The 14,253-nt window shown below is 41.8% G+C and overlaps 1 protein-coding gene across 5 annotated transcripts in view; it reads left to right on the top strand.

Moving 5' to 3' along the window:
- The first annotated feature begins 3,343 nt into the window (after positions 1-3,343).
- Positions 3,344-14,253, top strand: part of bicral (BICRA like chromatin remodeling complex associated protein) — a 110,594-nt gene continuing 99,684 nt past the window's right edge. For 3 of the 5 annotated variants that reach the window (XM_070889393.1, XM_070889387.1, XM_070889391.1), the window contains exons 1-3: positions 3,344-3,462; positions 4,028-4,150; positions 12,034-12,079. In XM_070889393.1, the coding sequence (XP_070745494.1) occupies positions 4,145-4,150; positions 12,034-12,079 (52 nt within the window). In that variant the 5' untranslated portion in view covers positions 3,344-3,462; positions 4,028-4,144. The remainder of the gene's footprint in view (positions 3,463-4,027; positions 4,151-12,033; positions 12,080-14,253) is intronic. The other 2 variants (XM_070889388.1, XM_070889389.1) reach the window with 2 other exon arrangements.

Here is a 14,253-nt window from a genome sequence, read left to right as displayed (position 1 = left end):
AGACTTGGCTATTCCAACGCGCTCCTGGCTGGCCTCCCACATTCTACCCTACGTAAATTAAAGGTGATCTAAAACTCAGCTGCCAGTGTCCTAACTCGCACCAAGTCCCGCTCACCCATCACCCCGGTTAAGCAATGCCTCGATTTCAAAATTCTCATCCTTGTTTTCAAATCCCTCCATGGCATTACCCCTCCCCGTCTCTGCAATCTCCTTCAGCATCATAACCCCACCCCCCCAAATGTCTGCGCTCCTTTAAATCTGCCCTGATTATAAGGAAAGGGGTACTGAAGGAATGATCAGTCATGATCTTATTGAATGGTGGTGCAGGCTCGAAGGGCCGAATGGCCTACTCCTGCACCTATTTTCTATGTTTCTAATCGCTCAACCATTGGTGGCCATGCCTTCTGTTACCTAGGCCCTAAGCTCTGGAATTCCCTGCCTAAACCTCTTTGCCTCTCTATCCTCCTTCAAGACGCTTCTTAAAACCCACCTCTTTGCCCAAGCTTTTGGTCACCTCCCCTAATTTCTCCTTATGTGGCTTGGTGTAAATTTTTTTGACTCCTAATACTCCTGTGAAGCGTCTTGGGACGTTTCACTGTTAAAAGCATTATATCAATACAAGTTGTTGTTGTTTATAACCAGCACACACTGACAGCAGAATGATTACTTTTTATCTACTTCGTTAATAGTGCGCGAATTCATATTATAACTTATCCGCACATCTGTTGGCTAACTAACAGAGAACAGAGAGTCGGGATAAATGGTTCATTCTCTTGTTGGCAACCAGTAACTAGTGGGGTGCCACAGGGATCAGTGCTGGGACCCCAACTATTTACAATCTATATTAACGACTTGGAAGAAGAGACCGAGTGTAACGTAGCCAAGTTTGCTGATGATACAAAGATGGTAGGAAAAGTAATGTGTGAGGACACAAAAAATCTGCAAAAGGACATAGACAAGCTAAGTGAGTGGGCAAAAATTTAGCAGATGGAGTATAATGTTGGAAAGTGTGAGGTCATGCACTTTGGCAGAAAAAAAATCAAAGAGCAAGTTATTATTTAAATGGAGAAAGATTGCAAAGTGCCGCAGTACAGCGAGACCTGGGGACACTTGTGCATGAAACACAAAAGGATGCAGGTACAGCAAGTGATCAGGAAGGCCAATGATATCTTGGCCTTTATTGCAAAGGGGATGGAGTATAAAAGCAGGGAAGTCTTGCTACAGCTATACAGGGTATTGGTGAGGCCACACCTGGAATACTGCGTGCCGTTTTGGTTTCCATACAAAAGGATATATTTGCTTTGGAGGCAGTTCAGAGAAGGTTCACTAGGTTGATTCTGGGGATGAGGGGGTTGACTTATGAGGAAAGATTGTGTAGTTTGGGCCTCTACTCATTGGAATTCAGAAGAATGAGAGGTGATCTTATCAAAACGTGTAAGATTATGAGGGGGCTTGACAAGGTGAATGCAGAGAGGATGTTTCCACTGATTGGGGAGACTAGAACTAGAGGGCATGATCTTAGAATAAGGGGCCGCCCATTTAAAACAGAGATGAAGAGAATTTTTTTCTCTCAGAGGATTGTAAATCTGTGGAATTCGCTGTCTCAGAGAGCTGTGGAAGCTGGGACATTGAATAAATTTAAGACAGAAATAGACAGTTTCTTAAACGATAAGGGGTTATGGGGAGCGGGCGGGGAAGTGGAGTTGAGTCCATGATCAGATCAGCCATGATCTTATTGAATGGCGGAGCAGGCTCGAGGGACCGTATGGCCTACTGCTGTTCCTATTTCTTATGCTCTTATGTTAATATAACAGCTACAGCGATGGATTAGAGTGTAATTGAACTTAATTACAACTGCATCGAGAAAGCAGTAATTGAATTTGATTATTTTTCGCTCGTCACAGAAACAGAAGTGCTTCAAAAAAGGTTCTTGGAATCAATGCAATGCTTTGCGTGAACAAATATTTAACTCGCCTTGTAAATTATAAATCCAATCATAAGAACGTAAGAATTAGGAACAGGAGTAGGCCATCTAGCCCCTCGAGCCTGCTCCGCCATCCAACAAGATCATGGCTGATCTGGCCATGGACTCAGCTCCACTTACCCGCCTGCTCCCCGTAACCCTTAATTCCCTTATTGGTTAAAAATCTATCTATCTGTGATTTGAATACATTCAATAAGCTAGCCTCAACTGCTTCCTTGGGAAGATTCCAGATTCACAACCCTCTGGGAGAAGAAATTCCTTCTCAACTCGGTTTTAAATTGGCTCCCCTGTATTTTGAGGCTGTGCCCCCAAGTTCTAGTCTCCCCGACCAGTGGAAACATCCTCTCTGCCTCTATCTTGTCTATCCCTTTCATTATTTTAAATGTTTCTATAAGATCACCCCTCATCCTTCTGAACTCCGACGAGTAAAGACCCAGTCTACTCAATCTATCATCATAAGGTAACCCCCTCATCTCCGGAATCAGCCAAGTGAATCGTCTCTGTACCCCCTCCAAAGCTAGTATATCCTTCCTTAAGAAAGGTGACCAAAACTGCACGCAGTACTCCAGGTGCGGCCTCACCAATTGTTTTTTGGTTCATATAGGCCGTTCAATGGAAAAGTAAATCAACAGTCACAGACTGTTGCAGAAGTTCGCGTGTTTTTCAGATTAAACAGAATAAAATAGTCGCTGAATTAGTTGGTCATTTTCAAACTTTCTTGTACAGTTTATGGTACTGCGGCGGCTATGCCAAGCAGTTATTCAAAGTGTAAAGAATCACATCAAATGTTAGTGTGTCAGGACGTGTATATCGGGTTTCAATATTAAAGGGTTTTTTAAAAAACCGACAGCGCAACAAAAATCAAATGAGGTTTTAATGAATTACGGAGTACGAAACATTTCTATACGTCCTTCCTGAAGTACGAGATCGCATACCACTGTTACAAAGTAGAATTCAGCATTTCCAACACTGTAGATCAAAGTTCGGACGCAATTTGCAAAACTTATCCAGAAACATGGATACAAGGTAAAAGATCGTTACTGCAGATCGGTGTTTTAAAAAAAAAATACATTATATAGGTCGGTCTCATTCAAAATACAAATAAATATGAAATTAAAAGATAAATAAGAGCTTAAAGGCTGTACTAGTCCGCATCCACTTCCACATCAGCTCCAGCTCCAGCTCTCTCTCTTTCTTTCACTCTCTCCCCCCCCCCCCCCACCTTCCTCGGCCAAGGGACTCAGTGCTGACCAATGAGCGCAGCGTCCTTTGAGGGCGGTGCCTCTGCCGCCGACCAATGGGGTGCCGCGGGCGGTCGCGGTGCGCGCGCCGTGTTTGTTCAGGGCAAGGACCCCGGCCATGCGCCGCGTTTCGAGCAGTTAAAGAACGAGGGAGGGGGCTGGCACTGGAACCATTTAATTTTACTTTTCATACAAGTGTTCAGGAGACACAGCTTTTTGTTAAAAAAGAAAAATTATGTAAAAATATTTATATCTACATTATATGTATATATTTATATAGATAGCTGAGACTTAAATCTTAAAACAGTAAGATATTCAAATCGCTGTATCATGTGATCCTGGGATCCATCAAGAACACATTCCAATTAATTTCAATAATAAATATATTTAAATTTATTTTAATCTAGTTCTCCAATTCGTAGAGTTCGAGGATGATCAATGCAACAACCAAAAAACGCCACGTAACCCAGACATCGCCTTAAAAAATATCCTTTACCGCAGTTGGGGGAGAAAAGGAAAGCCTAAGCCCGGCTTTATTACTCAACGAAAGACAAAGAAAATAAAATCCAATTTATTTAAACAAATTATAAAATGACCGTTCACACACTTTAAAAAAAATACATATAAAAGAAGTTTCAAACATTCCCCTCCCCCTCAAGAAAAATACCTACACATTTAAAACAAACATGTTAAAACAAATTAAAAGTGGTGTAATTTCGGGGGTGGGGGGAAAGAATAGAAAGGTAGTGCTTTAAAAATAGACGTATAATTTATTGTATAAAATATGTTTTTTTCCTTGCAGGAAAATGCCCTGAACAGCTCTTTAATTTTCACTGTGTGTTGAGTGGGATTTTTTTTGTTCTTGGTCATCTCGCCCCTGATTTGATGGCGAGGAAACCCCGTTGACAAGGCACGCTTCATGACGGTGAGTTCCTTCAGTGTATTATAATTTTGTGATAAAATTTTCAAGGAAAAAAAAAACAACTCCTTCGGGGAGGGGGAAAAGAAAAAAATAGGGTCTAAGGGAAAAGATTTTTTTTAAATCACCTCCCCGGCTTTAGAAACAGCAGCAAAAAGGAGGAAAAAAAATCACCCTTCAACGCCAACAGCAACAACCACCACCACCAAAAGAAAAAGCTATTAAGTTGCAAGAGGCACTTTAAAAAAAACTCTTTCCCGTCTTCGTTTCCCCCCCTCATCTCCACCCTCTCCCCAAACTAAATGAGTCATTGATTGTACAGAGAGCGGTTCGAAAATATAGTTTTTCTTTCCGCCCCCGTGATCACGATTGAGTTTAAAAAAATAGACGCCAGAGAGGGAGAGAGAAATAATCGTCTGAGATCCCTCCCTCTTTTTTCCTGCTTTCTAAGCGGTTTTGTCTGGAGTCACGGGCGGCTGTTAACAGCACCATTTGGTAAATTGACCTCACGGGGTTATTTTTCAAAGCGGCGATTCTAGATTCTCCCAGTAGAATTTTCCCCCACCTTCCTCATCTTCCCTTTCGTCGGCTCAAAGGGGAGCGGGGACAAAAAAACTCCCGACCAAAGATGGATGAAGTCAGACTCGTCAGTCACCACCGGCGTTTTCATTTTTCTTTAAGCGCGCTCCATTAGTTAAAAAAAAAATCTGCCTTTTTCTAGCATTAACGAGCAGCTGCTCCCCCTGAGCAGATCAAAATAAAATAAACCTAAACCCGCGCCGGAGAGAAAAAAAACGAAGAAGTCGTTTGCTCTGCTCCTCCCGTTCATGGCGATGGGCGGGATTGGAGGTCGATCTTTGTTTTTATTTTCAGACTTTTATTTTCTCTCTTCCTTTCTGATGGTCTCTGACTCATTTCCATCTGATTTTTTTGGTTAAAACTTTTTTTTTAAATAGGAGGATGCTGTTTTCGCAAAACATGGTGAAACATCAGTTATTTTCTGCTCCCTTCATCTTGTTCAATTCTAGATTTTTTTCCCCCCCCCTCCTGTTGGTTGGACTGCGTTTCAAAATTAAAAAGTAAAAGCCCGGCTAATAATCGCCGCCTTTCGATGTCCCGCCGTCGGTTCTGTTCGCTGTAGATGTTCCGTCAGTTTTGCTGATTTGGCGCCATGTAATATCTCGCTGGAAATGTTCATTTTTTAATCCAATAAATATTTTCTTTCCTTCTTTTATTCGAAGCATATCTAAAGTTGACGGGAAAAGGCCACGATTCGATTTCTTTAGTTTGTGGGAAATGTTTTCTTAAAACCGCTGTATCAGTGGGCGGGATTTGAAGACTTATTTTTAGTTCGGTTTCAACCCAGTTTTTGTTAATCAACTAAAACTGACCGTGACGAGACGTCGTTTTTACTTTTAAACCGTGTTTTTAAACGACGTTAATTGTCTAGAGTTTGGCTTTTTGTGCCTTTTATTTTGTAGGCCTCAACCTGAGCGAATTATGTGGTGGCATTCTTCCCGCCCCGTTTTATTGCTTTCGCTTTTAAAAACTGCGTTTTAAGAAACTCTTTATTTTCACCTACCATGTTGGCAATACATAGCTCTGAATATTCAAGAAAGGGACAATATAATTCATAGCTGCAGTCGTGGAAATGGATTATACTGGCGCTGTGCCAACAGTAGTTGCGCAGTTTAAATTCGTTGAAGGGACGCCATTTTAGTTGCTTAGAGATCCCGAACATTTCCCTCGAACAAACATTTTACAGATTAGAATTTCATTCTATTTGCAAAATCCATTATACGGCCTGTTATCTGCTGACTTGTAGTACGATATAATGTATTTTTCTAACAACAAATCTTGATAGTATTGTGCACTGTATGATTCATTGTTTTAATAAAACATCATGTAAGTACTAAAGCGTGCTTTTGTTGGATGGTATTGTAACCATTCAGTTTGCTTAAAACCTAAATGCAGTACGGTCCCTGTAAAGTGCTTTTATGAATTTTTGGATATATCTTGATTTTCGTTAATTATAGGTTTAATATTGCTGACATAGTAACATAACTGGAAATTTTATGTGGTTCATCCAGCGTTTAAGGATTTTGTAAAAATGCGTTGCAACTTAAAATTAGCTAAGAGTAATAATTAATTGGCCTACATTTGATTCACCAAAATCTTGTAACAGTTAGCGAGGCTAATTAGCATCCTCTTAAGGTCCACAAAATGATGCAAAAACATAGTATTTCAAAAAATGAGTTTCATTCTCTCTAATATGTCATATACATAGATATAACTGCATCATGCAAGCTTTAATGAGGTTATGTAAAACAATTGTAGCACAAGAACCAACATATGGTATTATAAAACAATCACTCAAGTAAAATTGTGACATGTTTAAATTGGAGGGAATTGAGTCCCATGTTAAAGGACTGCAAGTGAACAAATAGAACAGGAGAACATATGTCTTTTGCCGAATATATGCCCCTTTTCAGAATGTTAGCTCCTATGAGTGCAATTCTAGTGCTTTGAAATTTTGTTCAAAATCAGTATGTAATTAACCTTAGTGGTAGGATTTTATTATTTTGCACCTTGCACCTACCATTTTCAAAAATTTTGCAACGGCAAATTTGAGACACAAATGTGAATTGTCATTTATAAATGAGAGATATAGGCTAACAATCAAATGGGGTTGCAAAGTTGATTCTACAAGAGACAAATTTGATTATGAAATTCTTTAAGTGGTATAAACTAACACCCTCGAATCCTTCAGTGTGTTGTCACGTCCCAAATGCTCATCTTTCCAGCAACTCCATGTTTGAACTTCATCTGTTTCCGCCCTTGCAGCAGCACTGAAACAGCCCTTATCAAAGACACAAATGACATACTATGTGACTGACCGCAGCACACACCTCCGGCAGCCTTCTGGATCTGTCTCCAGCCTTTTGACACGATTGACCACACCATCCTCCTCCAATGCCTCTTCCCCATTGTCCAGCTGGGTGGGACTGCTATCACCTGGTTCCATTTTTATTTGTCAAGTCGTAGCCAGAAAATCTCCAGCAAAGGCTTCTCTTTCCGCTCCCGTGTGGTTACCTCTGGAGTTCCAGAAGGATCTATTATCGGAGCCCTCCTATTTCTCATCTACGTGCTACCCCTTGGTAGCATCATCCGTAAACAATGTCAGATTCCACGTGTACGTTGACGTTACCCATATCTATCTCACCACCACCTCTTGACCCCTCCATTGTTTTGTCAAGTTGCTTATCCAACATTCTGTATTGGACAAGCAGAAGAGGGAGTCCAAAGCCATTGCCTTCGTCCCTGTCACAAACTCTGTTCCCTAGGCATCAACTCCAATCCCTCCGTGACCACAATCAGGCTGAACCAGACTGTTCACAACCATGATATCCTTTTTGACCCTGAGCTGATCTTCTAATCCCATATCCTCTCCTTCAACAAGTCCACCTCTAACATCACCTGGCTTTGCTTCTGCCTCAGCCCATTGGCTGCTGAAACCCTTGTCCATGCCTCCTTGTTATCTCCAGACTTAACTATACCAATGTTTCCTTGGCCGACCTGTTTACCCAGCCCCCCTGTGCTTGCTGACCAACATTGGCGTCCGGTCCTGCAAAGCATTGAACCCTCCGCGATCTCTGCGCTTCTGCAATTCTGGACTCTTGCACATAACTGATTTACATTGCCCCACTATTGACTGCCGTGCTAACAGCTGCCTAGGCCCTAAGTTCTGGATTTTCCTCCCTAAACCTTATGTCTGTCTACCTCCTTTAAGACACACCTTAAAACCTACCTCTCACGTCCCCATGTAGCTCCTTATGTGGCTCAGTGTCAAATTTATGTTTGATAATGTTTCTGCAAAGTGGCTTGGAATGTTTTACTACGTTAAAGATGTATAAGCAAGTTGTTGATGTGATTATATCTTTTTAAAAATTATAGACCTGGATCCATAACTTGCATTATTTATATAAAAGTTAAATATGTGGAATTATGCATGTAGGCAATAGAATCTCTTAATATAGAAAGTTAACTGAAACATTAATATCATGTTACTCCATGTGTATGCAGTGGACTCTGAATCTGCATGACGGAAATTTTGAACGGGGGTAAACTTGTCATATTCTAAAATAGAACATACAGACTCGTACAGCACTACAAGTAAAAGTAAAAGCAATCTAATATGGTGCTAACCAGAGTGCTACTGATAGAAACATAGAAAATAGGTGCAGGAGTAGGCCATTCGGCCCTTCAAGCCTGCACCGCCATTCAATGAGTTCATGGCTGAACATGCAACTTCAGTACTCCATTCCTGCTTTTTGGCATACCTCTTGATCCCCCTAGTAGTCAGGACTACATCTAACTCCTTTTTGAATATATTTAGTGAATTGGCCTCAACAACTTTCTGTGGTAGAGAATTCCACAGGTTCACCACTCTCGGGGTGAAGAAATTTCTCCTCATCTCGGTCCTAAATGGCTTATCCCTTATCCTTAGACTGTGACCCCTGGTTCTGGACTTCCCCAACATTGGGAACATTCTTCCTGCATCTAACCTGTCTAAACCTGTCAGAATTTTAAACATTTCTATGAGATTCCCTCATTCTTCTGAACTCCAGTGAATACAAGCCCAGTTGATCCAGTCTTTCTTGATATGTCAGTCCCGCCATCCCGGGAATCAGTCAGGTCAGTCTGATCAGCTGCAGCGTCGAAAATCTGGAGTTCCAGAATGATCCGGTCTCCGGACCGATCGGTGGCAGGGTCATCTGTAAATGTTCCGGAATCCGGACCCGCTGATCCTGCTGACCTTGGGGGTGGGGGTGGGAGCACCCCGCTGTCCTTACCTTGCTGCCGCTCGCCTCACCACCGCTACCCTTACCTCGGGCCCTCCTCGCAGGCCTGCCTAAAGACCTCCTCTGCAACGCGGCCGGCCTGAACAGCTCCTCGGCGGGGCCCCGCCCGAACACCAGCTCCCCCACGGCGGCCCCCCCCTGAACAGCTCCTGCACGGCGAGGCCCGCCTGAACAGCTCCCACCGACGTTCCAAAATCTAGAAATACTCAAACCTGGGCTCGGGAATTTCTGGATTCGTGACGTCAGAAAGACGATTGAAAGCCTGGAATCTGGTTCGGAGGGTTCTGGAATCTTGACACTGCACCTGTACCCTGTTTTTATACGCATGCTGCGATCCAGAAGATACTATTTATACCTGATAACTGGGGTAATATAAGTCATCATGATTGATAAAGTTACAAGTGGGATATAAATGATATCCACAGCTCCTCTTGTAGTTTTTTTTATTGCAATTGATCAGTTACAGTTAAAAGGGGGAAAAAAACATCACCAATTATTTTCATCGTGTACAGGAGTGCATTTCATAGTGTGTGATATAAACAAAACACATGATTACAAACATTAGCTCTGGTCATGTATTCTGTTTATAACATACACTAAAAGGGGATGGAGTATAAAAGCAGGGAAGTCTTGCTACAGCTATTCAGGTGTAAGGTATTGGTGAGGCCACATCCGGAATACTGTGTGCAGTTTTGGTTTCCATATTACGAAAGGATATACTTGCTTTGGAGGTAGTTCAGAGAAGGTTCACTAGGTTGATCCTGGGGATGAGGGGGTTGACATGAGGAAAGGTTGAGTAGGTTGGGCCTCTACTCATTGGAATTCAGAAGAATGAGAGGTGATCTTATTAAAACGCTTAAGATTGAGGGGGCTTGACAAGGTGGATGCAGAGAGGATGTTTCCACTGATGGGGGAGACTAGAACTAGAGGGCATGATCTTAGAATAAGGGGCCGCCCATTTAAAACAGAGATGAGGAGAAATTTCTTCTCTCAGAGAGAAGAATCTGTAAATCTGTGGCATTCGCTGCCTTAGAGAGCTGTGGAAGCTGGGACATTGAATAAATTTAAGACAGTTTCTTAAACGATAAGGGGTTATGGAGAGCGGGTAGGGAAGTGGAGCCGAGTCCATGATCAGATCAGCCATGATCTCATTGAATGGCGGAGCAGGCTTGAGGGGCCGTATGGCCTACTCCTGTTCCTATTATGTTCTTAAATAATACTGTATATTTATGGTAGTGTTCAATAGTAAGTTGAATGATAACACTGTTTCGTAAGTGTTATATTGTACAACAATGCACAATGTTATTATACTGCTAAAGTGGAGTGCTGAGCCACAAACCTAAATATTAGATGAGATCAGAATTTAATTGTTCTTCAGATCAGAGGTTAGTTAGCTTTCTCTTTTTTTTTAAAGAGATTGGTAAAATCAGTCCAGATTTACAGATATAGCTCCTGGGTCAAGTAAAGTTATGGCCCAGAAATCCCGGTCGGCTGCTTCCCGTGGGCAATCGAGGGAAAAAGTTTAAAAAGTTCCACCTGTTCCTGCTGCGCTCATGCGAGTTCCCGGTCCTGAGGCCTCCACTGACTGCGCATTGATGCGCTTGCTCGTCAGGATGTGCGCAGGGCTGGAGCTGCAGTCACATGACTCTGGGCAGCCAATCAAGGTAAAGTGTATACTCATTCATAATAATGGAAATTCTGTAAGTTGGAGTTCCCATTATTATGAATGAGAACCCCCCCCAACCCCCACTAACACACAAAACTCTTAATTAAAAAATGAACAAATACACCATATTTTTATTAATTTAAATTAGTTATTTATCTATTATGTAAAAAATCTTTTCCTGATTTTTAAAATTTTTTAAAAATTTAATTTAAAATAAACTTACTGTAGTGGGGAGGGTTTTTAACAACGTGTTTTTATTATTTTATTTTTAAATGTTTTTGTGTATTTTAACGCCTGTAAAGGTAGGCTATGCACCTGCTTTTATCAGGTGCAAGAGTTTTGAGGACATTTGCTGGGCAAGATATGGGTAAATATCGCAATCTTGCTCTTGCAAATGTCCTTGCTCCCGAGATACGGAGGATCAGCTTGACGGATGGGAAAAGCCGATTTTCAGCGCATGCGCATTGTGCGCTGAAAACCGTTTTTTACGATGCCTTCCTGGGTCCGAACAGATCCAGGATGCAGGAATTTCTACCCCATTAAATTGCTGGTGATCTTTATATATTGCAAATGAGTGCTTTTGTTTTTTTTTCGCACGGGTGACATTTGATAGGTGATGGAGAGGATATGTGCGTTATGTATACGTACTATTTTTATTACTGATCATTGTGATCAGAGAATGTACAGAAACAATATGCCATAAAAGGCTAGAAAGTACAAATGTTGTGGATTCTTGGGCTGGAATTTTCTGCATATCTGCACTCATAGAGACACGTGCAATATGGGGACAAATTAATTACGCGGCCTAAAAAGAAGCAGAATATTGGGATAAGTGTTACATAAGTACAATCTACCCAAATCTTGATTTAAAAAAAAATGATTGTCTATTGATCCCTCAGCCGATCACCCCTCTCCATAATAATATCCCCACCCCCAAGTTACATAACCTTAGAAGCGTGATATCTGTAAGTGTGCTTGCTCAGAAGCGCTCTCCAAATTTTTCTCTTCAAATTACAGCCAGATTTTCAGGCGCAACAGGAAATAGGTATTTTTCTGGTGTTTTATGTAATTTTATTTAGCGTTTAAAAAAAAATATCCTCAATGTATTTTCTGTTCCTTTGATTGTATTTTTATGGCATAAGTGTAAATCACATTAAAAATTTAAAAGCTTACAGGTTCTTAAATGTGATGTGCCTGAGGTTGTGAAAGGCGCTATGTAAATGCAAGTTCTTTTTTTCTTTTTATGTTCACTTCTCTGTGGTCTATTGCTCTAGATAATGTGCAATAAGGCCTAGTAGGACCAGGGTTGGGTATCAATAGTGCTTGTTTAGCAATTTTATTTTTTTTCTTTATTTTTAAAGCCCAGAATGCACATGAAGATGGTAGGGAAGATGTTTCAAATTGCAGGTAGGTAGGAGACGTGCCGTAGTGGTGAGGGGAGGGGGCGTGGAAGGGGTGGGGAGAAAAAGGTTCTGTTGTGTGGTTCGGTAGTGTTAGGGTCTTGGAGCAGTGGGCTTAGGATGTGGAGAAGGAGGGTGGGAGGTCGTTGTGAATAGTCAAAGCATTTGCAGGGTCTGAGACTAATGGGAGTGGTGTGTTAGGGTGTGGCAACAGTAGGAGTGTTCTGGGTCTGGCAATGCAGGGAGGGTGGTGTTGAGATATAGGAGGAGTGGAGTTGGGTGGCTTGGAGTAGCAAATAATAGGATGTGGGGATACTGGAAGGAGGGTCCTAGTTTTGGGAGTGCTGGGATAGGTGTGGCGTGGTCAGATTGGAATTGCTAGTGTCACCAAATCTGGGACCAGTGGGGGAGTTGATGACAGAGTACTTAATGCATCCTGGAGCATGAAGGTGCAGTAGTATGAGAGTATTGTAAGATTGTGGGTCTATTAATATTGGTGGTGAGGAGGTAGGTGGGTTCTAACATCTGGGAGTATTGGAATAGTTCCAGAATATGTGAGCAGTTGGCGGGGGTGGGTGGGTGCTGGGGTGCGGGAATGGATGGTTTCTTGTGCCTTTGAAGTATTTGATTATTGGGGGAGTCAGATGATCGGGAATCTTTAGAGGGTGGTACTGGGTGCAGAAATACTGGGAAGAGAATTTTAATGTTAGGGAGTGTGTCGCAGGATGCAGTAGTATTGGAGGGGGTTAGGGTTCGGGAGGGTGCTGTGCTAGAGTCTGGCAGTATTGCAGGGGCTAAAGTCTAGCAAGATTGAGGGGTAGGTGATAGGTTTCATCAGTCATTTCCTGTCTGACTGTGGCCCTTTTAGGCCATCAGGACTTGGAGAATGGCGTGCTAGGTGTCTTATTAGTTTTTTTTTCAGTTAAGTTAAAGTGTAAAATATGCTATTAAAATATTTGCTGACTATAAATACATATATTTTAGAACTTAATGTACAGATTGCTGAATTGGTCCTGGTGTCAATTGACTTTTTCCATTTGCTTTCAGTTGTGATGCCATGTGATAATAAAACATTTTTTTGTGGAGGTGTGGTTATCAATATGTGATTAAGTTTGTAACCAATACCTGTACCATCAGGAAAGATACTTTAATTTAAAAAAATGTACTGAGCAAAATGGGGACAAAACATTGAACAAAGATCAACAGGATTTATGGTCTTTAGTCACTAACAAAGAATATGCAGTAATCTTAGCTATGCTTTACAGTTGTCACTCACAATTTATTTGTTTTCTTTTGTTTGCCAATCTTCACTTTTTCCTCCCCTTGAAGGAATTCAAGAAGGATTCCTTGTAGGAATATGCTTGCATAAGGATTGGTCGCATTCTAGTACTTAATGGAAGTGACCATTACCAAATTAAAGCCTTGACAGTTGTTAGGCTATTCAGCTGAGGGGGGCATCACATCTGAGCTCCGTCTGATGTGCAGTTTCAAGAAGGGTCGTAGATAGCAATCTGGATTGGGAACCCTGGTTAATTTTCCCTTCACTAAGACAGCGGCAGCTGATATCCGTCACCTTGCAGCCTGGGACCTTCTGCTACTCACTGAGCCATAAACTCACTGAGCCATTGGGAGAGCCTTTTTCTAATGAATTAGGGATTTTCTGATCTTAGAAAGTTAAACTTTGATCCAGACAAGGACAGAAGAGTTGAATGCCAGAGGAAAGGTGAGAGTAGCTGCCTTCGATATCAAGGGAGGATTCAACCAAGAAAAGCACCAAGGAACACTAGCAAAACTGAAGTCAATGGGGGTGGGGTGGGGGGGGGGGGGGAGGAGTCACAGGGAAACCCTTCCAATAGCTGAAATCTTACCTGACACAAAGAAAGATGGTTGTTCTTGTTGGCGCCGAGTCATCACATTCTCAGGACATTACTGCAAGAGGAATCCTTGGCCGAACCACATTCAGTTGCTTTGTCAATTACCTTTCCTCTCATAAAGTAAGAAGTGGGACTGTTCACTGACGATTTGCAGTGTTCTGCACTAATGAAACAATCTATATCAACTTACAGCAATCCCTGGATAACATTCAGACTTGGCTGGTCAAGTGGTAGGTTACATTTGCGCACAAGTTCAGAATCCTGTAATTTCCTACCTAGCATCATCACCATAAGGATTGCAGCGGTT

The sequence above is a fragment of the Pristiophorus japonicus genome, chromosome 9 (genome assembly GCF_044704955.1).
Source record: "Pristiophorus japonicus isolate sPriJap1 chromosome 9, sPriJap1.hap1, whole genome shotgun sequence".
NCBI classification, from domain to species: Eukaryota; Metazoa; Chordata; class Chondrichthyes; family Pristiophoridae; genus Pristiophorus; species Pristiophorus japonicus.
This window is presented reverse-complemented; position numbering and strand designations above follow the sequence as displayed.